A 19,145-nucleotide genomic window follows, 5' to 3' on the forward strand; every position below is an offset into this window, starting at 1 on the left:
TCAGGCTCAACCCGTCCAAGACCGAGTGGCTGTGGCTTCCGGCATCCCGATATAGTCAGTTGGAGCCATCGCTGACTATTGGGGGTGAGTCATTGGCCCCCACAGAGAGGGCTCGCAACTTGGGCGTCCTCCTGGATACACGGCTGTCTTTAGAAGAGCATATGATGGCTGTGGCCAGGGGGGCTTTTTATCAGGTTCGCCTGATCCGCCAGTTGCGTCCCTTTCTGGATCGGGATGCCTTACGCACGGTCACTCATGCTCTCATCACATCCCGCCTGGACTACTGTAATGCTCTCTACATGGGGCTCCCCTTGAGGAGCACCCAGAGGCTCCAGCTGGTCCAGAATGCGGCCGCGTGGGTGGTTATGGGGGCGACTCGGCGCTCCCATGTAACATCTCTCCTGTGCGAGCTGCACTGGCTTCCGGTGGTCTTCCAGGTGCGCTTCAAGGTATTGGTTACCATCTTTAGAGTGCTCCATGGCTTAGGACCTGGGTATTTACGAGACCGCCTTCTGCCACCGATAGCCTCCCACCGACCAGTACGCTCCCACAGAGAGGGGCTCCTCAGGGTGCCGTCGGTCAAACAATGTTGACTGGCGGCCCCTATGGGGAGTGCCTTCTCTGTGGGGGCACCTACCCTCTGGAATGAGCTGCCCCTGGAGATACGGCGGATCCCGGATCTTGGCACCTTTCGCCGTTCCCTAAAGACCTTTTTATTCCAGCAAGCCAGGCTGGCCTAACTCTTTTAAATTGTTTTAATTTTTAAATTGTTAATTATCAGTCTTAATACAGGGGTGTTTTTAATTGTGGGCCAAATTAATTTAATTGGATTTTAATACTGTTTTTAAATTTTGTATTTCTTGTGTTTTATCTGTTGGCTGTTCACTGCCCCGAGTCCTTCGGGAGAAGGGCGGTATATAAATATAAACAATAAAATAAAATAAAAAATAAATCTCTAAGTGCTACCTTATGTTTTAAACTGAATGCAAGTAGTTAGTCTTCGTTTAGCGACTGCCTTGTTTTAATGACCATTCACAATTAAAGGTGATGAAAAAGTAACTTTACCACCGTGCCTTACATTTACTATCTTTGCAGAAAAGAAAAACAAAGGACAGCTGAAGTAACATCATAAGCAGTTTCACTTAGTGACCACTTCACTTAATGATTGAGTTGCCAGTCCCAATCATGGTTGCTAAATGAGGACTAGCAATAGATTAAATAGGATATTATATCAGCACTGTATAGATTTGTTTTTTTAATCAATCATCATACTGATTTTATCACTTACTACAACCTTCTGTGTTATGATGATGAGGGAAGTCACCCCTCCTAGAAGAATGAAGTATTTTGAGAAATATTTAAAAAGGCAGAATATTATATTAATATAATATTTCTCTTAAAAGAGAAATAGAAATCTTAAGGGAGACAGAAACTCAGCCCTAGCTCCCTGCCCCCAGCAGATATTGGTGCCCATTAAGAAAGACTGGGGCATTCTATCTATAAGAAAAAGACCTTCAGCCTCAGGGAGATGGGATTAGCCCTCACTCAAGATCCAAACCAGGACAAAGCCATTAAGACACAATAGGAATTGCCCAACACCCTTTCAGAACACAAGCCTCTTCATTACATCATCACCCTCCAAGCTTCAACCAAACCTGGGAGCTCAAGACAAATATGACCCTACATGGCCCCATGGGACTCTGACAATAGCCAATAGAATACATGTTCTTTCACAGGAACAGGAAGTTCAAGTGCGAAGCCCAAGAGAAGGTATAAAAGCCACCCTCTCTCAACTCCATGTGATCAGTTGCCCAGAACTACCCATGTGCTTCTGCTTCATCAATAAATGGACCCTCTTTCCAATCAGCCTCCATTTTGTCTCCAGTGCCTTTCTCCTGGCTTGGAACTGAACCAGATGGATATTTCTTCCAACAAAGACAAGTATTACATTTGGTTTTTTTTCTCTTTTTGTTCTTACAGTGTATTAATTCATATTATGCAATATTTTTATCATTTTTCTGGGTGAACAGATGCACAGTTTTATTCCTTTCCTTTGGTTCCATGAATGAAGAAATTATTTCTTTCCAAAATTTAAATAAAATCCTGTGGCTATACAACCTTGTAATTATATCCCTGATAAGATTAATATTTTTTTAAATATTTTAAATATTTTCCAGTGGGTACACATTTTCCTGTGGGTAAAGATGCACAGTGAAAAACCTGACATAACAGTGTGTGCTCCAGTTGTGAATTAATTCTAGAACGTGTCTTAGTGCAATGAAAGCTCAGGAGATGCATTTTGGCAAAGCAAGCCAAGGCATTGGAAGAAGACAACAGGAGATCCTCTTGTGTCTTATTAAATTTGCTGGCAATGTTACGTAATGGCATCAGAAAAGCACATGCTTCACACCTGAAGCCTTTCTTTTCAGTACTGTAGGCATAATAAATAGTAAGACTTCCACATTTTGCAAAAGCATATTAGGGTATCTTTGGTTATAGGAAACTGCAAATAAACATAAATCATATGATCATAAATCATAAATCATCCATAAATTATTTAGATTGTAGATTATGAAACAATGAAACCATTTTGTAGACTGAATCTTTAATAAGCTTTTGTGCTGCAAGCTTCTTTTGCCAAATGAAATGCACATGTATTAAGAGAGCTACCACTTCTGGGCCACAAAGACAGATACAGAAAACTAATTCTAATGGTCATCCAGAATCTTTGAAACTTAGATCAGATAGGTGTGGAAGTAAATATATAATTAGATTATGATTGAAAAGTACTTTTTCATATACAAGTAAACTGCAATCATGTTTGCCTAAAATCAAGATACAAAACTCTTGCAATAAGAAGTATCTGGAACAACAAATAAAAATGTGTCAGCTCTTCAGCACCATCTAGTGACAGGAAAACAAAATGATATTACCCTGCAAGTTATATAAAATATAAAGATTTTTTTCATAAAGGTCATATATTGGATGCTGGTAGACTGACAATTCAGGAATTTTCATTTAGCTCTGTTTACTTCAACAGCGTCTCATTTAATTTTTATTATGATCATATAGCAGAGGTTATAAACAAAGCTTTCAGTTTATTAACTATATGCTATGCAATAATGTCAGTGAAGCATTTCAATCAATATTTTTTAAAAAGTGCCGTGTTGGTGTAGTGATCTTTTGTACCACCTGGTTATAACCACAGCAGCAGATGGTTAAGCCTGTTACAAATTATACCTAATGTTTTTATACTGATAATATGGTCACAGATCAGTAAAAAAGAATTACATTTTGTACAGTCTTCATTTAAATCTGCAGTATATATGATCTGCCAATTTATCTATGCACCACAAGGACATTCACAGCAAATAAAACAAGGAGGGTGGTGTACAGACCTATATGTCGGTTATAGTCTTGTTATCCAACCAGCTTTTTAAAACATACACTGAATGGGTGGGACTCATATACTTAAATAGCTGGCAGCTTATATATTTATTGGGACCAATTTCTTTTCAATAGAATGACTGATCAGATGTTTCTGGGAAGCCCACAAACTAAGCGTTGAAGCAATAATTTGTTGCTTATTTTCTAGAATTTTAAGGTTCTTCTAAAGGAGCAGTTGGAAACCTTGCTCAGGAGACCCTTTGTGCAACTCTGGCTGTGTGACAGTTATAGATGTGTCTGGAATAGGATGTCCTGACAATAGTCAATCATATCCTGATGTCCACTTGATACTGCAATGCTCTCTATGTGCATCTACCTCAGAAGCTGCAGGTTGTAGAGAATAGGATGGCCAGAATGTTACAAAACAGATCAGCAGAGACCCAAATAAAATGCTATTGATTGCTTAAAAAGATCTAGAAAATAGCACCAGGAACTACCTTGTGACACTGCTGATCTGATCTGAACCCTGGCTACCAAATCAAAACTACGGCTAAACTCACTGTAGAAATAAGAAAAAAAAATTGGTCTTAAGGTGTTGTATTACACAACCTCATTGATCAGCATCAATGTCATTACTGCACAGTAAAACAATTAAGACAACAAAAATAGGCAAAATATGTAATGCAGCAGTTAGTAGCTAGGATTTTCATTACGGATTTTTTTCTAAATTGTATAAAAATGTAAAATAAAAACAATCATGATGGCCCTTTAAATTCCAATACAATTTGTTATACATTTTATTTCTAAAATATAGAACATTCTTATTAAAGGACTGCCACAGTAACTTTAATAAAGTTATGAAATAAATATGCTAGAGAAATTTCAGTTAACTATAAAATAGTGTGGTATAAAAAATCACAAAAGTCAAGTAATTTTTTTTCACTAAAAAATTACAAATTCTAAAAATTAAAAACAATGCTAAATTTTAAAAATTGAAAACAATGCCCAGACTCATTTTGCTGGCTATAAAAACAATAAAATGCTAATTTCTCCTGATCCATATACAATAGAAAAGTAGATTAGCAGTTAACCCTTTCTTTTACAATGGTTATGAAGCATCAGTTATTATATTTTACAGGAGCAGTCTAGCAAAGGGTTAGGGTTAGGATTAGGCCACAACTTGGTGTCTTTCGCCTCATATAAGGAAGAGATTAATCTGACAAACAGAATGGACAAAATACCAATAAAGCTGAATTATTTCAGAGTAAGACAAATGCAATTCATTAATTCCATCTTCCTACTTTTTAATTCATATTTTCCTGGCTATTATAACAGATAATATATTTGAAATTAAATATAATTTCTATCACATGAATGGGTGCAACCTTTTTTTTAAAGTTATGCAGCTTTCATGCATTTGCATTACAAAAATTAGGGATTTTTAAATTGTTTTTCCTATGTATGAAAAGGAAATGGGAAAATGTAATTGAAATGTATACAATTAAATGTATATGTTAATTTTTATTTAAATTTATATTCATATGTTCTTATGAAGATTTAAATGCCCAATTTTGTCATAAACTAAGAGCTAGCAATTCCTGTATTTATGTTAATTCAGAACGTAAACGATCATTTTGGCTGACATATCTATAAATTTGCACAGTAATAAATACAGTTCATGACCTCTTTTGCAATGATCGCAAAAGGTATATGCTTTGTCCTTGGTCTGTTCTCTGATAAAAAACAACAACAGACCTTTAGAATCAGACTTGCTTATGGATTTACTGTAGATTAAAATACAAGTGCAAACTATGCTTGTTTTGTATGACATTCACATACTGTAAAAATATGTACTGTAATATTTAAAAATTCAATTTATAACTTAAAAACTTGATTATCATCCTGATCATCCCATGTCTGTAAAAAGAAGATATTTTCTTTATTCTTTATTCTTTGGGATCAGGTCTAACATACATGTCCTTGATACCTAATTTGACCCTTGCATTTTGAAGCATTTTATGCAGACAGATTACACACTCATTAATTTAAATTCCTAAATCTGTTCTTGTTCTGCATTTTTAGTTGTGTTCTTTATGTTCCCATTTGTTCTGATATTTGTCTCAGAACAATTCTAGGAAACTGTATGCAACAGCATCTTGCGGCATCTTCACAGCCAGGTTTCTTGAACTTCTTCCTCTGTTTCCTCTGGCAAAGCACTGATTTTAGGATTTTGCTTGCTTGAGTTCCTGGGATATATTGAGAAGAACTTGGCTCGATCGGAATAGCTGATTGCTTGACGGAAAGAATTCTTTTCACTCAGAAGCTTCTGTATTGATTCATATTGCTTGACTTTATTTTCTTCTATGACCTAATAAATCAGAATGAGAAAATAAAATTTATTTATGAATTGATATTTTCAGGAATCAACTGCTATTTTACAGAACGACAATAATCAGCAAATTATTTATTGTATTTGTATTCTTCCTGTTGTACAAGAATATTATTTCACATCTCTAGAAAATATACATTTATATATTACATAGAACGAATTAGTAACTGCCATAAGTAGGCATCTTGGGCTATAATTCTGTAACTAACTAAGAAATAAGCAATGTTAAAGTCAATGAGTTTTTAAATAGATATTTCTATCAGTTTGTTGACAATTATCTTCAGATTATTTCCAGACACAGCATTTCTTCCATTCAGCCTGCTGTTGTCATCTTCTTCTTCCTCTTCCTCTTCCTCTTCCTCCTCCTGCAATTTTTTTTTATTTGAGCATGGTATCTACCTTATCCATAAGCTAAAAATATTATTATAGTAGACTCAATCTTCAGAAGGACTTACTGGTCCATCACATACTAGTTTCCCTTTTCCACCATATGTTGAATCTCTCATAAATTATGGGTTGTGTACATAACACCACTGCATATTAATATGCAGTTTTACTGCAGCTAGTGCCAACTTGCTTCAAGAGAAAGGGAACAGGAGGGGAGGGAAGGGAAAATGGAAGAAAATACAGTCAGGGAGGCTTTGCCACTCTGATTTCTGCAAGCTTTTCTGCTGACAAAAAATGGCTGTGCCACATAACAGGTGGGTAGCTGAGAACTTCATTTGGAGGAGACTGTTGAAGGCCCTGACAAACTTGGTATCATTGTTGAATAATACTTATGCAATGAAGGGCAATTCTTCTCCCTTTCTGCCAAAAATATCTTTATGTGTTTGGGGTGCAATAAATGAAGAAGAATAGTGGAGAAATAGAAATAAACATTTGGAATAGGCATACATCAAAACATTCAGCAAACAAACATGCTTGATTTATAATGCTTTTGCTGTGAATAAAGTATGCATGAAACAAGTTTATGAAACAATATGTGCTGTTTCTGACTTATACATAACATGTTCTTGCTAGCATAATTGTGCAGTTGAACTATAACTTTTTTTAAGGAAGGTTGTGTTCAGGACAGTTAGTGCTTTAATACAAAATTGGTGTTTCTTTTTATGCATTTCTTTTTTTAAAAAAACAAAAACAAAAATATTTTGAAGATCATCAGTTTCAAGCCAGCAACAGTAGCATTCAAACAAAATTGTTGGCTATTTTACTTTTTGTTCCAGATTTTCAATTTCTAGCATGCATAGAAATGGTTGTTTAAAAATATTGTTTTGAAAGAATGACTATTTAGTTTGCCTGGTGAACTGTAAAGGGAGCAGAAAACAAAATCTCGCCTGAAACGGATCACTCTGGGAGGAGGGATACTTACCTTGGCACATAGGAGAAAGAAATCCTTCCCAGTTCTTCCTCTTCTATAGAGAACTACCTTTTACCTTTTAAGTGTCTAGGCAGGAAACAACATATTGGAGCTAGCAAAAGGAGCTATATTAGATTGCTGAGTCTCTAATTAAAGATTGTAACATATTAGAATCTGGAAACTCCATGGAATGAAGCAGAAAAACATTTACTATCGAGACATATTTATCTCTAAATATTGGATAAGCAATCTGATCTAGAAATACAACATTATATCACTTTTACCCTGGAATGCGTGTCCCTGATTTCTATTGTTTCTGATGCATATTTCCTCTATGGAAATTCAGTGGTTGTAAGCCTTGGGTAACAGACAAACAAGCTCCGAGCTGTGTTTCTTCCTTCTGATTATCCCATTGAGATTCTGTTGAAATTCTGTCTGGAATGTTCACAGCTCTCTATCGTTAACTCCTCTACCATTTATCTGTTTGTCTATGAGTATCAAGATTGAAGCGCGCTTATGCCATTACAAACATTAGCACTTTCAACTTGCCAAAGAGGGGGAGGAAGGGCAAGGTGGAATGGAGACTTCAAGACTTCAAGCAGAATAGCTGTGTGAACCAAGGACACATCAGCAGGTATCTGCCAGGACCAGAGACTTTTCTCATAACAAAATAATGACACTCAATTGGACAATGTGACCTGCACTAATTGGGGGAGGGGAAAATCCATATTGTAACTATGTGGGTTAGTACGGGAATTAGTTAGAGCTGATTTTGCCTTCTTCAGTGCCGAAATGATGTACTCAATAAATTTTGCATTCAAACTTTGGAAGATCTCGAAGTTGTTTGTTTTGGTTGGGTTCATCAGTTGGAACATTGACAATGAATACTGTACATAAAGTTCAAAAAAGAGTTTTATTTTTCTCTTTGGTTTCTGTTTTTCTGAAAGTAAATTAATTCTGTCTAGATGTGGAAAGGTTGATCTATTTCTCAAGTAAGAGAAGATGGATTTTCCTAGTCACATGTCTCATGTTACAGAGCCAGGCGGTAGACATAAAATTCATTTTATTTTTATTTGCCTTCATTTTCTTTACTGGCTAGTAAAAATAGGTTATATAATTCCTACCTATTTTGCACACCAGGGTTAGGAAAGAGTATGCCAAGTAAAGATGTGTTCCTAGAAGAGTGGCTTCTATTAAGCAGCTATACCAAGGCAGCAATTGAGCCCAGGGTGTATAGACCCACAGTACTTCTGTGACAGGAAATGTAAGGCTTCAAGCCATTCATCCTAGAGACACAAATTTGCTGCTTCAGCAGCCTTAGCCACAAGGCATTTTTCACATGTATTGGGTCCACACTGACTAGCAATTCTGGAAATTCTAGTCTGGGAGTGCCAAGGTGTGGATTACTATCTTACTGCTAGCTATTAGTTGGAATCCAAAGAAGAATGAGCTTTTCAAACTGGCATTTATACAAAACACAATAAGCCACTTTAGCAATTGGGGGGACTGTACATAGTAGTTTCTGACACTGGGAGAGTTAGTAGTAGCTATAAAAATAAAACAAGGTAAAAATGTATTGGGTGCAATAAATTCTTTGATATCTCTTAGGATTTACTTTTTTAATCACCACTCACCAAATATCGCTGGCATTCTAGCAGAGCTTCTAATCTATGTTCTGATAAAATCACTGTACAGTTTGCAAATGCTTGCTTGAGTGTCTTTTTGATGACTTGGAAGGTCCTGAAAGAGAAACATTTTTTAATATGTGAACAAATGCAATATAAAAATGTGGTTAAAAGCCAAGATTTTTACCAGACATTTTTACAATGTTTGTCCACTTTTATTATATTAGTCTATGGTGGATAAAGTTCAGATGCAATATCATAATGATACATATAGTTAAATCTAGGCCTAACTCATTACTAAGGTAACTTTCATGGCAAAACAAACCAAAATTAGAAAGTTAGAAAAAGTTAGTATTTGCTACAACAACAACAAAAAAAGACAATTGCTTAAATTTATTTAATAGTTATTTTTTCTCCTAAAGCAATCTCAAGGACTATAACTATAGGCACAAGATTACAAGGATCAAACAATTATCAAAGATCAAACATCATTACCAAGCTATTTCCTAGAGTTTAATGGAAAGTTGCAATAATTAAATTAGCTTACATTATTGTACATCTGTAGTGTTTTTATAACAAGAGAATATTGCATATTGCCTTTTATATTGCATATATTGCATTATATTGCAGACTGACCCTGATCACATCTGCCAACCTGCATTGGACTAGTGTGGCAGATTATGGTCTATTCTTTCCATATGCCAGTACAACCTCAAAAACAGCCTTTATTCCTCTGAGGCCCTAGGCAATGGTGGGGCTCAAGTAATTTAACAACCAGTTCTCTGCCCTATTGATTTCTTTCAACAACCACTTTGCCAAACTGCTCAGAAAGTTAACAACCAGTTCTCCCAAAGTGGTGCGAACTGGCTGAATCCCACCACTGGCCCTAGGGCAACTTACCCATGCAGCGGGAAGACCTGCCTGAAGGCAGAGGGTGATAAGAATCACCGAGTTAAATCAGGCTGCCTTTGGACTTTGGACATAGGAATAGTCAACATTCAAACAATGAAAACGGACACTCAACTAGAAGAACTGCTGTCTGAACTCAACAGTATACATTGGGATATCATTGGATTAAAAGGGACGCAGTGGCTCAGTGGCTAAGACACTGAGCTTGTCGATCAATAGGTCGGCAGTTCAGCAGTTCAAATCCCTAGTGCCGCATAATGGGATGAACTTCTGTTGCTTGTCCCAGCTTCTGCCAACCTAGCAGTTCGAAAGCACATAAAAAATGCAAGTAGAAAAATAGGGACCACCTTTGGTGGGAAGGTAACAGTGTTCTGTGCGCCTTTGGCATTTACTCATGCCGGCCACATGATCACGGAGATGTCTTCGTACAGCACTGGCTCTTCAGCTTTGAAACAGCCCCCTAGAGTCGGGAATGACTAGCACATATGTGTGAGGGGAACTTTTACCTTTACCTATCGTTGGATTATGTGAAACATGATGATAACGCAAAAATGTAGTTGAACTTGATAGAACTGGGCACTAGAGGTACCAAAGATGGACAATGTAGTAGAGTTAGTTTTCTCATCAACCAAAAACTGAAAGACTCTGTAGTACAATTTGAAAGTATATCAAACAGAGTAGCCCAATGTATCATTCAATTGGACAAACAATGCAAGCTTATGTGCTAACAATAAATTATAGTGATGATAAGGTCGAAGAGTTTTACAATACTAATGGGTGACTTTAATGTAAGAATAGGAAGAACAATACCTGGAGAAAAAGTGACTGGTCCGTATGGAAGTGGTGAATGAGTTAATAGAGGTAACAGACTAGTAGATTTTTCTGAAGAACAGAAACTTTATATCATGAACTCATTTTAAAAGAAAAAAGCTAGCAGAAAATGGACATGGAAGAGTCCATCTGGATACACAAGTGAAATTGATTACATAATTCAAGTGATAAAACCATATTTTGCAATTGTACTGACTGACATCAATCGTTTTAATGTTGGAAGTGACCATAGAATGGTACGAGCTAAAGTGAAGGTAGACCGAAAACAGCATATGAAAATGATAAAGATATCACAAAAAAACAAAAATAAGAGAACAGCAATTTTGAGATTAATCTATCAAATTGCTTTGCTGTATTGCAAGATTTGGAAGAGATGAACATTATGGACCAAAATGAACAAATACTGAAAAACATCCTTGAATCTGCTACACCTATAGCAGCACCAGAAAAACACTTTGTACTGAAGGGAAACAATAATAAGGATATAATAAATAATACTAGAATATGATATACTGGTATACTAGATTCTGTAACCATTAGGTTCCTGTAATACATATATGCCTTTGTATTTGTATCACATATATTATGCCTTTATATTTGAATCTCCTGTAACAAACATATTCTGTTATTAGGCCTCTGAAATGTATCTGGTATTTGTTAAACATATATCCCTGCCATTTGACCTGAACCCATATCAATCTTCTCCCTGTTTTTTTCTTGTGCCATCTAAGAGCATGGTACGTATCTCCAAGGGATAATTTACATCTCAGTCCTAATTTATGTTTGATCTGGATAAACTCCTGGGTCTTCCAGAGCTAGGGGCCAAAGTGGCCAATTGAGTAAACAAAGAAATGCTCAAGAATGCTCAAGATGACTAATTGGGAAGTTTCTATTCCCCCTTGCAGGGCAACAAGAAATACACAAACCTAAATTAGGAGGCCAGAATTGGGTACTAAGCTGATGTCTCTGAGGGTATAAAAGGACGCCATACCTTCCCCAAGGTGTGGCTATTTCCTCGCATGCACTGTATCTGTATGTTCTGGATATAGTTCCACCCAGTATTTTGTTTTTGGCCATAAATAAAATCTGGGTTTTTTTGCAAGCCTCGTCTTGAGTCTCTTTGGCATTCTGGTAACTCAAGTGTATTTTGGGACCTTACAGTACAGTCAAAAAGCTCTGATGAAACTATTGATTTAATGAAAAAAAACGGCAGACAATGAAGAATACCAGAAGTTTCACTAATAAACTGGAGTACATTGAAGTTTGCAAGACGATAAGAAAATGTATCCCAGAAGAAACACATCAGTTTAACATGAAGCTTGTTAAAAAGACAATTGAAAATAACCAAAGGGATTAATAGAGCAAAATGCAAGTTTATAAATACAAGAAAGAAGGATTTTGCTTTAAAACGTGAAGGTGACTCTGTGTGTAGAACAAGACAGGAAGTGTTAGAAATAATTGGAAAATTCTACTGAGAGCTATACAAGATCAAAAGTGTTCACAAGTAACAACACCCACCCACGAAAGAGGAAATGCCAGATATCCATCAAGTACCATAGAATCAATGAAAAATGGCAAAGCTTCAGGAAATGACTTTGTTATGGTTGAAATGCTGAAAGCTCGTGGTCATAGTTTACACAAGATACCAGCAAAACTATACTCGAGATGCGTCAGAGAAGAAAAAAATACCTGATGCATGGAAAAATGCTGAAGTGATTTTTATGCACAAGAAAGGGACCCAAGATGATTTTAAAAAGTATTGCCCAATAAGATGCCTTTCAGTCATCTACAAGGTTTTCACCAAGATAATAGCAAAACATATACTAAGAACATTAAATGATGCACCGCCAAAGGAGCAGGCAGGGTGCAGAAGTAGTTACAGCACAATGGATCATATCTAGGTTGTTCAGCAAGTCATTGAAAGGTACTGTCAGCTGGTTCCCATGTGTGGAGTTTGCAGCTTGCTTGCTCTCGGCTGCCATAGAAACAGGGAGGGGTTTTTAGGAATTTGGGATGGGGAAGAAAGCTAGTGTGAAGAGTTTTCAAGAGAATTGGAAGGGAGGTTTTCACTCATGAACTATGGCGCTGCTGAGTGGAGTTGTTTAAGACTTTTTCAAGGCCAACCTTCCTGGGACTCAAGAGGCACAAAATACCTGCAGAAGAGCCTTTCCCATAACATCCTGTTGGACACTGATTAGTCTTTCTGTGTTGGCCCCTTGGGGGAGGGTTTGAGGATGACTTTCAAATTGTAACTTTCACACAGGTTTTTCCCAGATCTTGCCTTGCTTTTGCTGCTATCAGTTCATTCTTAGCAAAAGTACTTTTTCTCTAAATCAATGGATTTTGGGTTTTTCTTTCTTAGGATTTGAATGCAGGCAGACTTGACAGGTACAACAAGTACACCATGCCCCTGTGCATGGCTTTCATTGACCATGAAAAAGCCTTTGATTCAGTATTCCAGTAACCAATAATTAATGCATTTCTCAACCAAGGCGTAAACTTTAAGATCATTAAGGCAAAGTTTTGCCATTCTTTTTCATATATTGACTGTAGTAAGTTTATGCTGCTTGCATAAACTTACTACAATCAATATATGAAAAAACAATAACGAAAATTTGCTTTAATGATCTTAAAGTGGAAATCAACGCAGAACAAGGTGTACAACAAGGTGATACAATATCACCTATCCTTTTATCAGCCTGCCTTGAAGAAGTGTTTTGCAAACTAGAGTGGGCAAAAGATGGAATAAAAATCAATGACACCTATTTAAATCACTTAAGATTTGTAGCTGGTCTTGTTCTTTTCTCACAAGACCCAGAAGACCTACAAAGACACATACAAGAGCTGCACAAAGCAGGAGAACCATTTGGCTTAAAAATAAACCTAAAAAAGACCTAGGTTATGTTTAATAAATTCACCAAAGAAAGAAAGAAAAATTTATATCTGGAGAAGAACAAGACATAGTAGACCACTTGATATACCTTGGTCAACAGATCTCAATGGAAGGTGGTACAATAAAGGAAATTGAATGGCATGTTAAATGTGGTTGGCAGGCATTAGACAAGCTAAGCATAATTTTCAAGAACAACCTACCCCTATGCCTGAAGAGAAAAGTTTTCGATCAGTGTGTGCTATCTGCTCTAACATATGCCAGTGAAACATGGGCACTAAATTCACAATCAATACAAAAGCTACAAGTGGCACCAAGAGCCATGGAAAGATACATGCTCGGGAGTACAAGACAAGATAGAAAGACAAACAAAAGTATACGATATCAAGAGAGTAAAAGAATTGGATGTCCGGTTTGGCGTCGCGGCGAGACAGTCTGGGAAATAGCGGGCTCTGATGAATGCCACGAAAACTCCGGCTGCCAAACCGCCGCCGATGGGTCTTCGGACAGAAACCATCCTGCAGGGACGGGGGGAAAAGAGGGGTGCCTTGGATGACTAAGAGGAACAGGCAAGTTCCTCGGAGGTCAGAGGGAACCCTTTGTGAGTTGGCGGTGGGGGAGAGCAGCCATGGCGGCTGCCATGAAGCTGGGACAACCGGACTAAGGGATATGCTGGAGGAAAGTGGATTGAAATGGAGCTCTTTGAAGCCGGGTGAGTAACAACCAACCCAGGCTTGTAACAACGCTTAGAGCAAGATTTTTAACTATAAGACCCCTAGCCTTAAAATAGCGGCTGAACAACAAAGGGGCTATGGAAAGTTTAAAATGTAACTTTTAAGAGACAAAGACCCGATAAACAACCAACTCTTGAATAGAACTGAAGGATTAAATATAGAGACATGGTGAAAAGACTGGATTTTTTAAAATTTGAACTGGATTTTAAAAAAGAAGATTTGATCTGATATTCTTAAAATTAAAGGAAGAAGCGTAATTAAATTAGACAGTTATATAATTGCAATAAAATGGATACTTGCATAACTAATGGAAAATGTGGATTGTAGAGGGACACCTTCTGGTTCAAAAAGGAACATTGTAACTCGTCTTTGTTATGGAAAATTTTGAACTCTACAGATAACAGTCGTGGTGACTTTGTGGAGGAGGGTTTTTTCTTGTCTGCAAGCAGTTTGACTTTGGTGAAAAGAAAAGGAAACTACAATGGAACTCCTATAATTGGAATAATAATAATTTAAAAACTGGTGCAGGAATAAAAGAAGGATTTAGTGCAGGCTCAAGAGAAGGGAACTTGATGCATTTTATCCGGAATAAAAATAAGAAAAAGACTTAATATGACATATGGAGGACAACATTTGAAGACTTTGAAAATGGAAGGAAATATATACTAGCAGGCGAGAAAGTGAAGAAATGAGGTAGACACGACTGGAAAAAGAAAAAAGAAGACTAAAACAATGTGATTAAAAATGAAATAATGGGAAGCGGGAGGCGGCAACACACCCCAACACATTAGCCCCCCATAAATTAATAAGATATAAAGAATTACTGGATCCCCAAGGAAGATTAAAAACACGGCAGGAACTCAGGGAACAAGGCATAGAAATAGATTGGTGGCCCTACCTACAAATACAAACTAGATACAATAAAGACAATGAGGAAGGAGGAATCAAAATAAATCCCAACCGACTAGACAAACTATTAGGAGCCAAAGATGGAAATTTGATTTCAAAGATTTATAAATACTTATTAGAGTTTGACCTAGCAGAAAATCTAGTCAAAGGACAAATGATAGCTTGGGCAAGGAATATTGGCAAAAATATACAATTGGAAGAATGGGAAAGGGTATGGGAAACCAACTATAAAATAACAAAATCTGTAGCATATAAGGAGAACCACTACAAGATGTGGTACAGATGGTATCTAACCCCTGCGAGATTGGCGAGGATGTATGCAAACCTTAATCCAACATGCTGGAAATGCAAGCAAACACAGGGAACCTTCTTCCATGTCTGGTAGCTTTGCCCAAAAATTAAGAAATATTGGATAAAAATAAAATTTTGATATCAGAAATAATTGCGGAGGATATTGAGTTAGAACCAGAAATTTTTTTGTTAGGAATGATTAAACAAAACATTAGAAAGGAAAAAAAGTACCTAATATTACATATAATTACGGCAGCTAGGTTAGCCCTAGCACAAGTTTGGAAAACAGATCAATTGCCATCGGAGCAGCAAATAATTCAAAAAATTTACACATGTGCAGAAATGGATAGACTAACGTTGAAATTGAAAGACAAGGAAGACTCAAAGTATTTTAAGATATGGGACAGTTGGTATGAGTAGATAAACCAATGGAAAAGAAAGTAAAGTCAAAATTTAGTATGGAATTAAAAGTAATAATTATACACCGTCATTAAGGGGAAAAAAGGAAAATTAGGTTTGTATATATGTGTACTTATATACATTATATATACATTGTTTGTTGTTTGTATTTTAAGGTTGTGAATGTTTTATACAATTTTATTTCTTTTTAAACTTAATAAAGTTTGTTTTTTAAATAAAAAAATGAAATAATGTATAGGTGGATAGTAATAATAAAAAGGAGGTTTTTATAAGATAATTATGGATGAATAAGAATATGAGTAGAATATGACATAGATATATAAAATTGAAATGCTGATGGAAATTAGAATATAAGAGAAATTAAGCATGTTAAAAGAGATTTTTAAATATATACAAAGGTATGTTTCAAGCAAGAACCATGTCTCAATTTAAATTGTCATAAAAAAGGATAATGATAAATATGATTAACTGAAATAAGCAATGTATAGATGGATGGAAACAACAAAAAAGAGGAGTATGCTGGGATTAATAGTAAAGCTAACTATGATTATGCTGTGATTAACAGCCAAAAAACAAAAACGGTTATGCTGTATTTGACAGCCAAAAAACAAAAATGACTATGCTGTGGTTAACAGCCAATAAAGTTAACTATGATTATGCTGTGATTAACAGCCAAAAAACAAAAAAGAATATGCTGTGTTTAACCATCAAAAAATTAAAATGCTAGGCTGGGTTCAACAGCCAAAAAACAAAAATGTTTATGCTGTGTTTAACAGCCAAAAAACAAAAATGATTATGTTGGGTAGGACAGCCAAAAAAAGGAGGAGTATTTTGAGATTAACAGTAAAAATGAAATGTATAAATTGGGTTTAACAACAGAAATAAAGATGATAATGCTGAGTTCAACAGTAATAAAAATGAAATGCTTGTGTTAGGATTAATAGTAAAGTAATGAAGATGATTACATTGGGACCAATAGTTAAAATATCTTTTAAATGTTTACAATAACTGTAATGATTTATATTGTTAAAATATATCTATCTAAGTGAAAAGAAAGAGAAAAATGGAATGATATTTGGTTAGGATTTAAGATTTAAGTAAGGTTTTTGGGATAATGGCATAGTTAAATTGATAGAATTTAGGGAAATAACTGAGTAAAATATTAAGTTGTGTTAATTGGAAATTAAGATTTGTTAGTGATTTGTACTAATTTGTGACCAGATCAATGCTTCGTTTTGGAAAAGATGTGTTTTATGTTTATGTTTAAAAATAAAAATAAAAAAAGAGAGTAAAAGAATAGAAATGGAAATGAGTTGGTACATAGCAAACGAACTGATGGCAGGTGGACCAAGGCATTCATCGAATGGATCCCACTTGATAAAAAGCTTCCACGAAAGAGACCTAAAACAGGATGGCTCAACTACATCACCAAAAATTGTGGGCCCAGTTGGCAAAAGAAAGCTCAGGCCAGTATTGGTTGGAAAGATGCAGAAGAGGCCTTGATCCTGCAATGGATAGACAATGACTAAAATGATTGCATACTGGCCTTTATTGTTGGAAATTATTACACTATTTTAAAGCTTGACGAGTACTAAATAATACTTCTGGGCCTAACTAAAGAGAAGCTTAGCTTTAAGATACTTGTTCAACTTCTGCCTATCATCTAAATGTTAAGGATGCAATAATCCTGTGGCTACCAGCAGCAAGGTGGATAGACTCAACTAGAATGGTGATGGGTGCACTTTGGAAGATCTGAAGAATCAGATTGGAGACAGATTATCTTGAAAACAGTCTGCATGATCAGCAGCAACTTGATGGTACATAATAAATCAAAACCCTTCCAAGCTCATAGCAAGAGACCAATTCAACTAGCAAGAAGTGAAAAATGAATACAGCACAAAATATAGTACTTCTTTTTAAGGTAGAGGTAATTTACAAGGACCTTAGGTATATGATAAAAAACTGTTCGCTGCCTGGGCCTTAGCTGTTATTTTGGCTGTAAAGCATACTTAGGTCCTGTTCTTTTGAAGACTTCATATTGATCCCAGGGGAGAATACTGGTCTTCCATGCCATATGTCTGCTAAATTTATAAAACTACATCACCCGTCTATTATAATGCCTTTAGGCAAATACTTCAGTCTAATGTCATGCAATCGTTCATTCCAAATCATGACAATGCAGTATTAAGACCAGGTACTGAATCTCTGTAGGTTGTTCTCAGACAATAGTAAAATTCGTTCCATTGATCTATTTATTTAAGATGCAGTTTTGGGTAATGCCAACAGCATGATTAACATTGCAGAGAGTCGCCATATATTTTATATTTATTCTCTAGATCATTTAAGCATTAGGTATACAATGAAATCAGTGCTAGAAGAAGGAATTGCAAGATGGTATCAAAATCACAGAAAGCCATTTTTACATTGAACTATAAATAGGGCAAAGCATACACTTTTTTTATAAATTCAGTATGTACTTTTGTAAAATTCTGAATGCAGGAAAACCAGAATTACTTCATTATAGCCAATATATACAAATATAGGTGATCCTCAATTTATGACCACAATTGAGCCCATAATTTATGTTGCTAAGTGAAAAATTTGTTAAGTGAGTTTTGCCTCATTTTACGACTTTTCTTGTCAAATTTATTAAGAGAATCACAGCAGTTAAATTAGTAACACGGTTAAGTGAATGTGGCTTCCACATTGACTTTGCTTGTCAGAAGGTCACAAAAGGGGATCACATGACTAATACTGCAGCTGTCATAAATGTGAGTGCATTGTCAAGCATCTGAATGTAAATTATGTGGCCATGGGGATGCTGCCAATGGTCGTAAGTGTGAAAAATGGTCATAAGTCACTTTTTCAGTGCCGTTGTAACTTTGAACGGTCACTAAGCAAACTGTTGTAAGTCAAGGAACACCAGTACAATATTTTTGTGGTACTTACATTGGATCAAGATGAGCACTTGGTTCATCAAGAAGAAGAATTTTAGCTTTACTGAGAATTGATCTGGCAAGACACATCAACTGTTTATGTCCATGGCTGAGGACATAGCCACCATCAATAAGAACAAAATCAAGCTGGCCTGGGAATTGCTGAATTACAGATTTCAGTCCAACCTGAAAGCATAACAATTGGACAAAGAGAGGGGAGAAAAAGAAACATTTTGTATCACACAAATGGGTTTGTTTTATTTCAGCAATTAAAGCCTTGGAGCATTATTCATTGAGCAATGTAATGTTTCATATGCCACATGAGATAAAGCTAGTACAGGGTATTGGCACAAAACCTTTGGAGCACATGGATCTCATTTAGCATATTTGGGAATTAACACAAAGGTATAATTTGTTATCTTAATTCTGACTTGTTTGTACTTCTGGTGTCAATTTCTGGTTTATTT

General features: G+C 36.0%; 1 protein-coding gene across 1 annotated transcript in view; it reads right to left on the minus strand.

Annotated features, from left to right (window-relative positions):
* Window positions 1–5,554: 5,554 nt before the first annotated feature.
* CFTR (CF transmembrane conductance regulator) overlaps window positions 5,555–19,145 on the minus strand; it is a 129,577-nt gene continuing 115,986 nt past the window's right edge. The window contains exons 27-29 of the mRNA XM_070947559.1: window positions 18,692–18,864; window positions 8,768–8,873; window positions 5,555–5,755 (exon numbers count right to left, since the gene is read on the minus strand). Coding sequence (XP_070803660.1) covers window positions 5,555–5,755; window positions 8,768–8,873; window positions 18,692–18,864 — 480 coding nt within the window. The remainder of the gene's footprint in view (window positions 5,756–8,767; window positions 8,874–18,691; window positions 18,865–19,145) is intronic.

This window comes from Pituophis catenifer, unplaced genomic scaffold, assembly GCF_029215685.1.
Source record: "Pituophis catenifer annectens isolate HBS135680 unplaced genomic scaffold, rPitCat1.0.hap2 SCAF_7, whole genome shotgun sequence".
NCBI lineage: Eukaryota > Metazoa > Chordata > Lepidosauria > Squamata > Colubridae > Pituophis > Pituophis catenifer.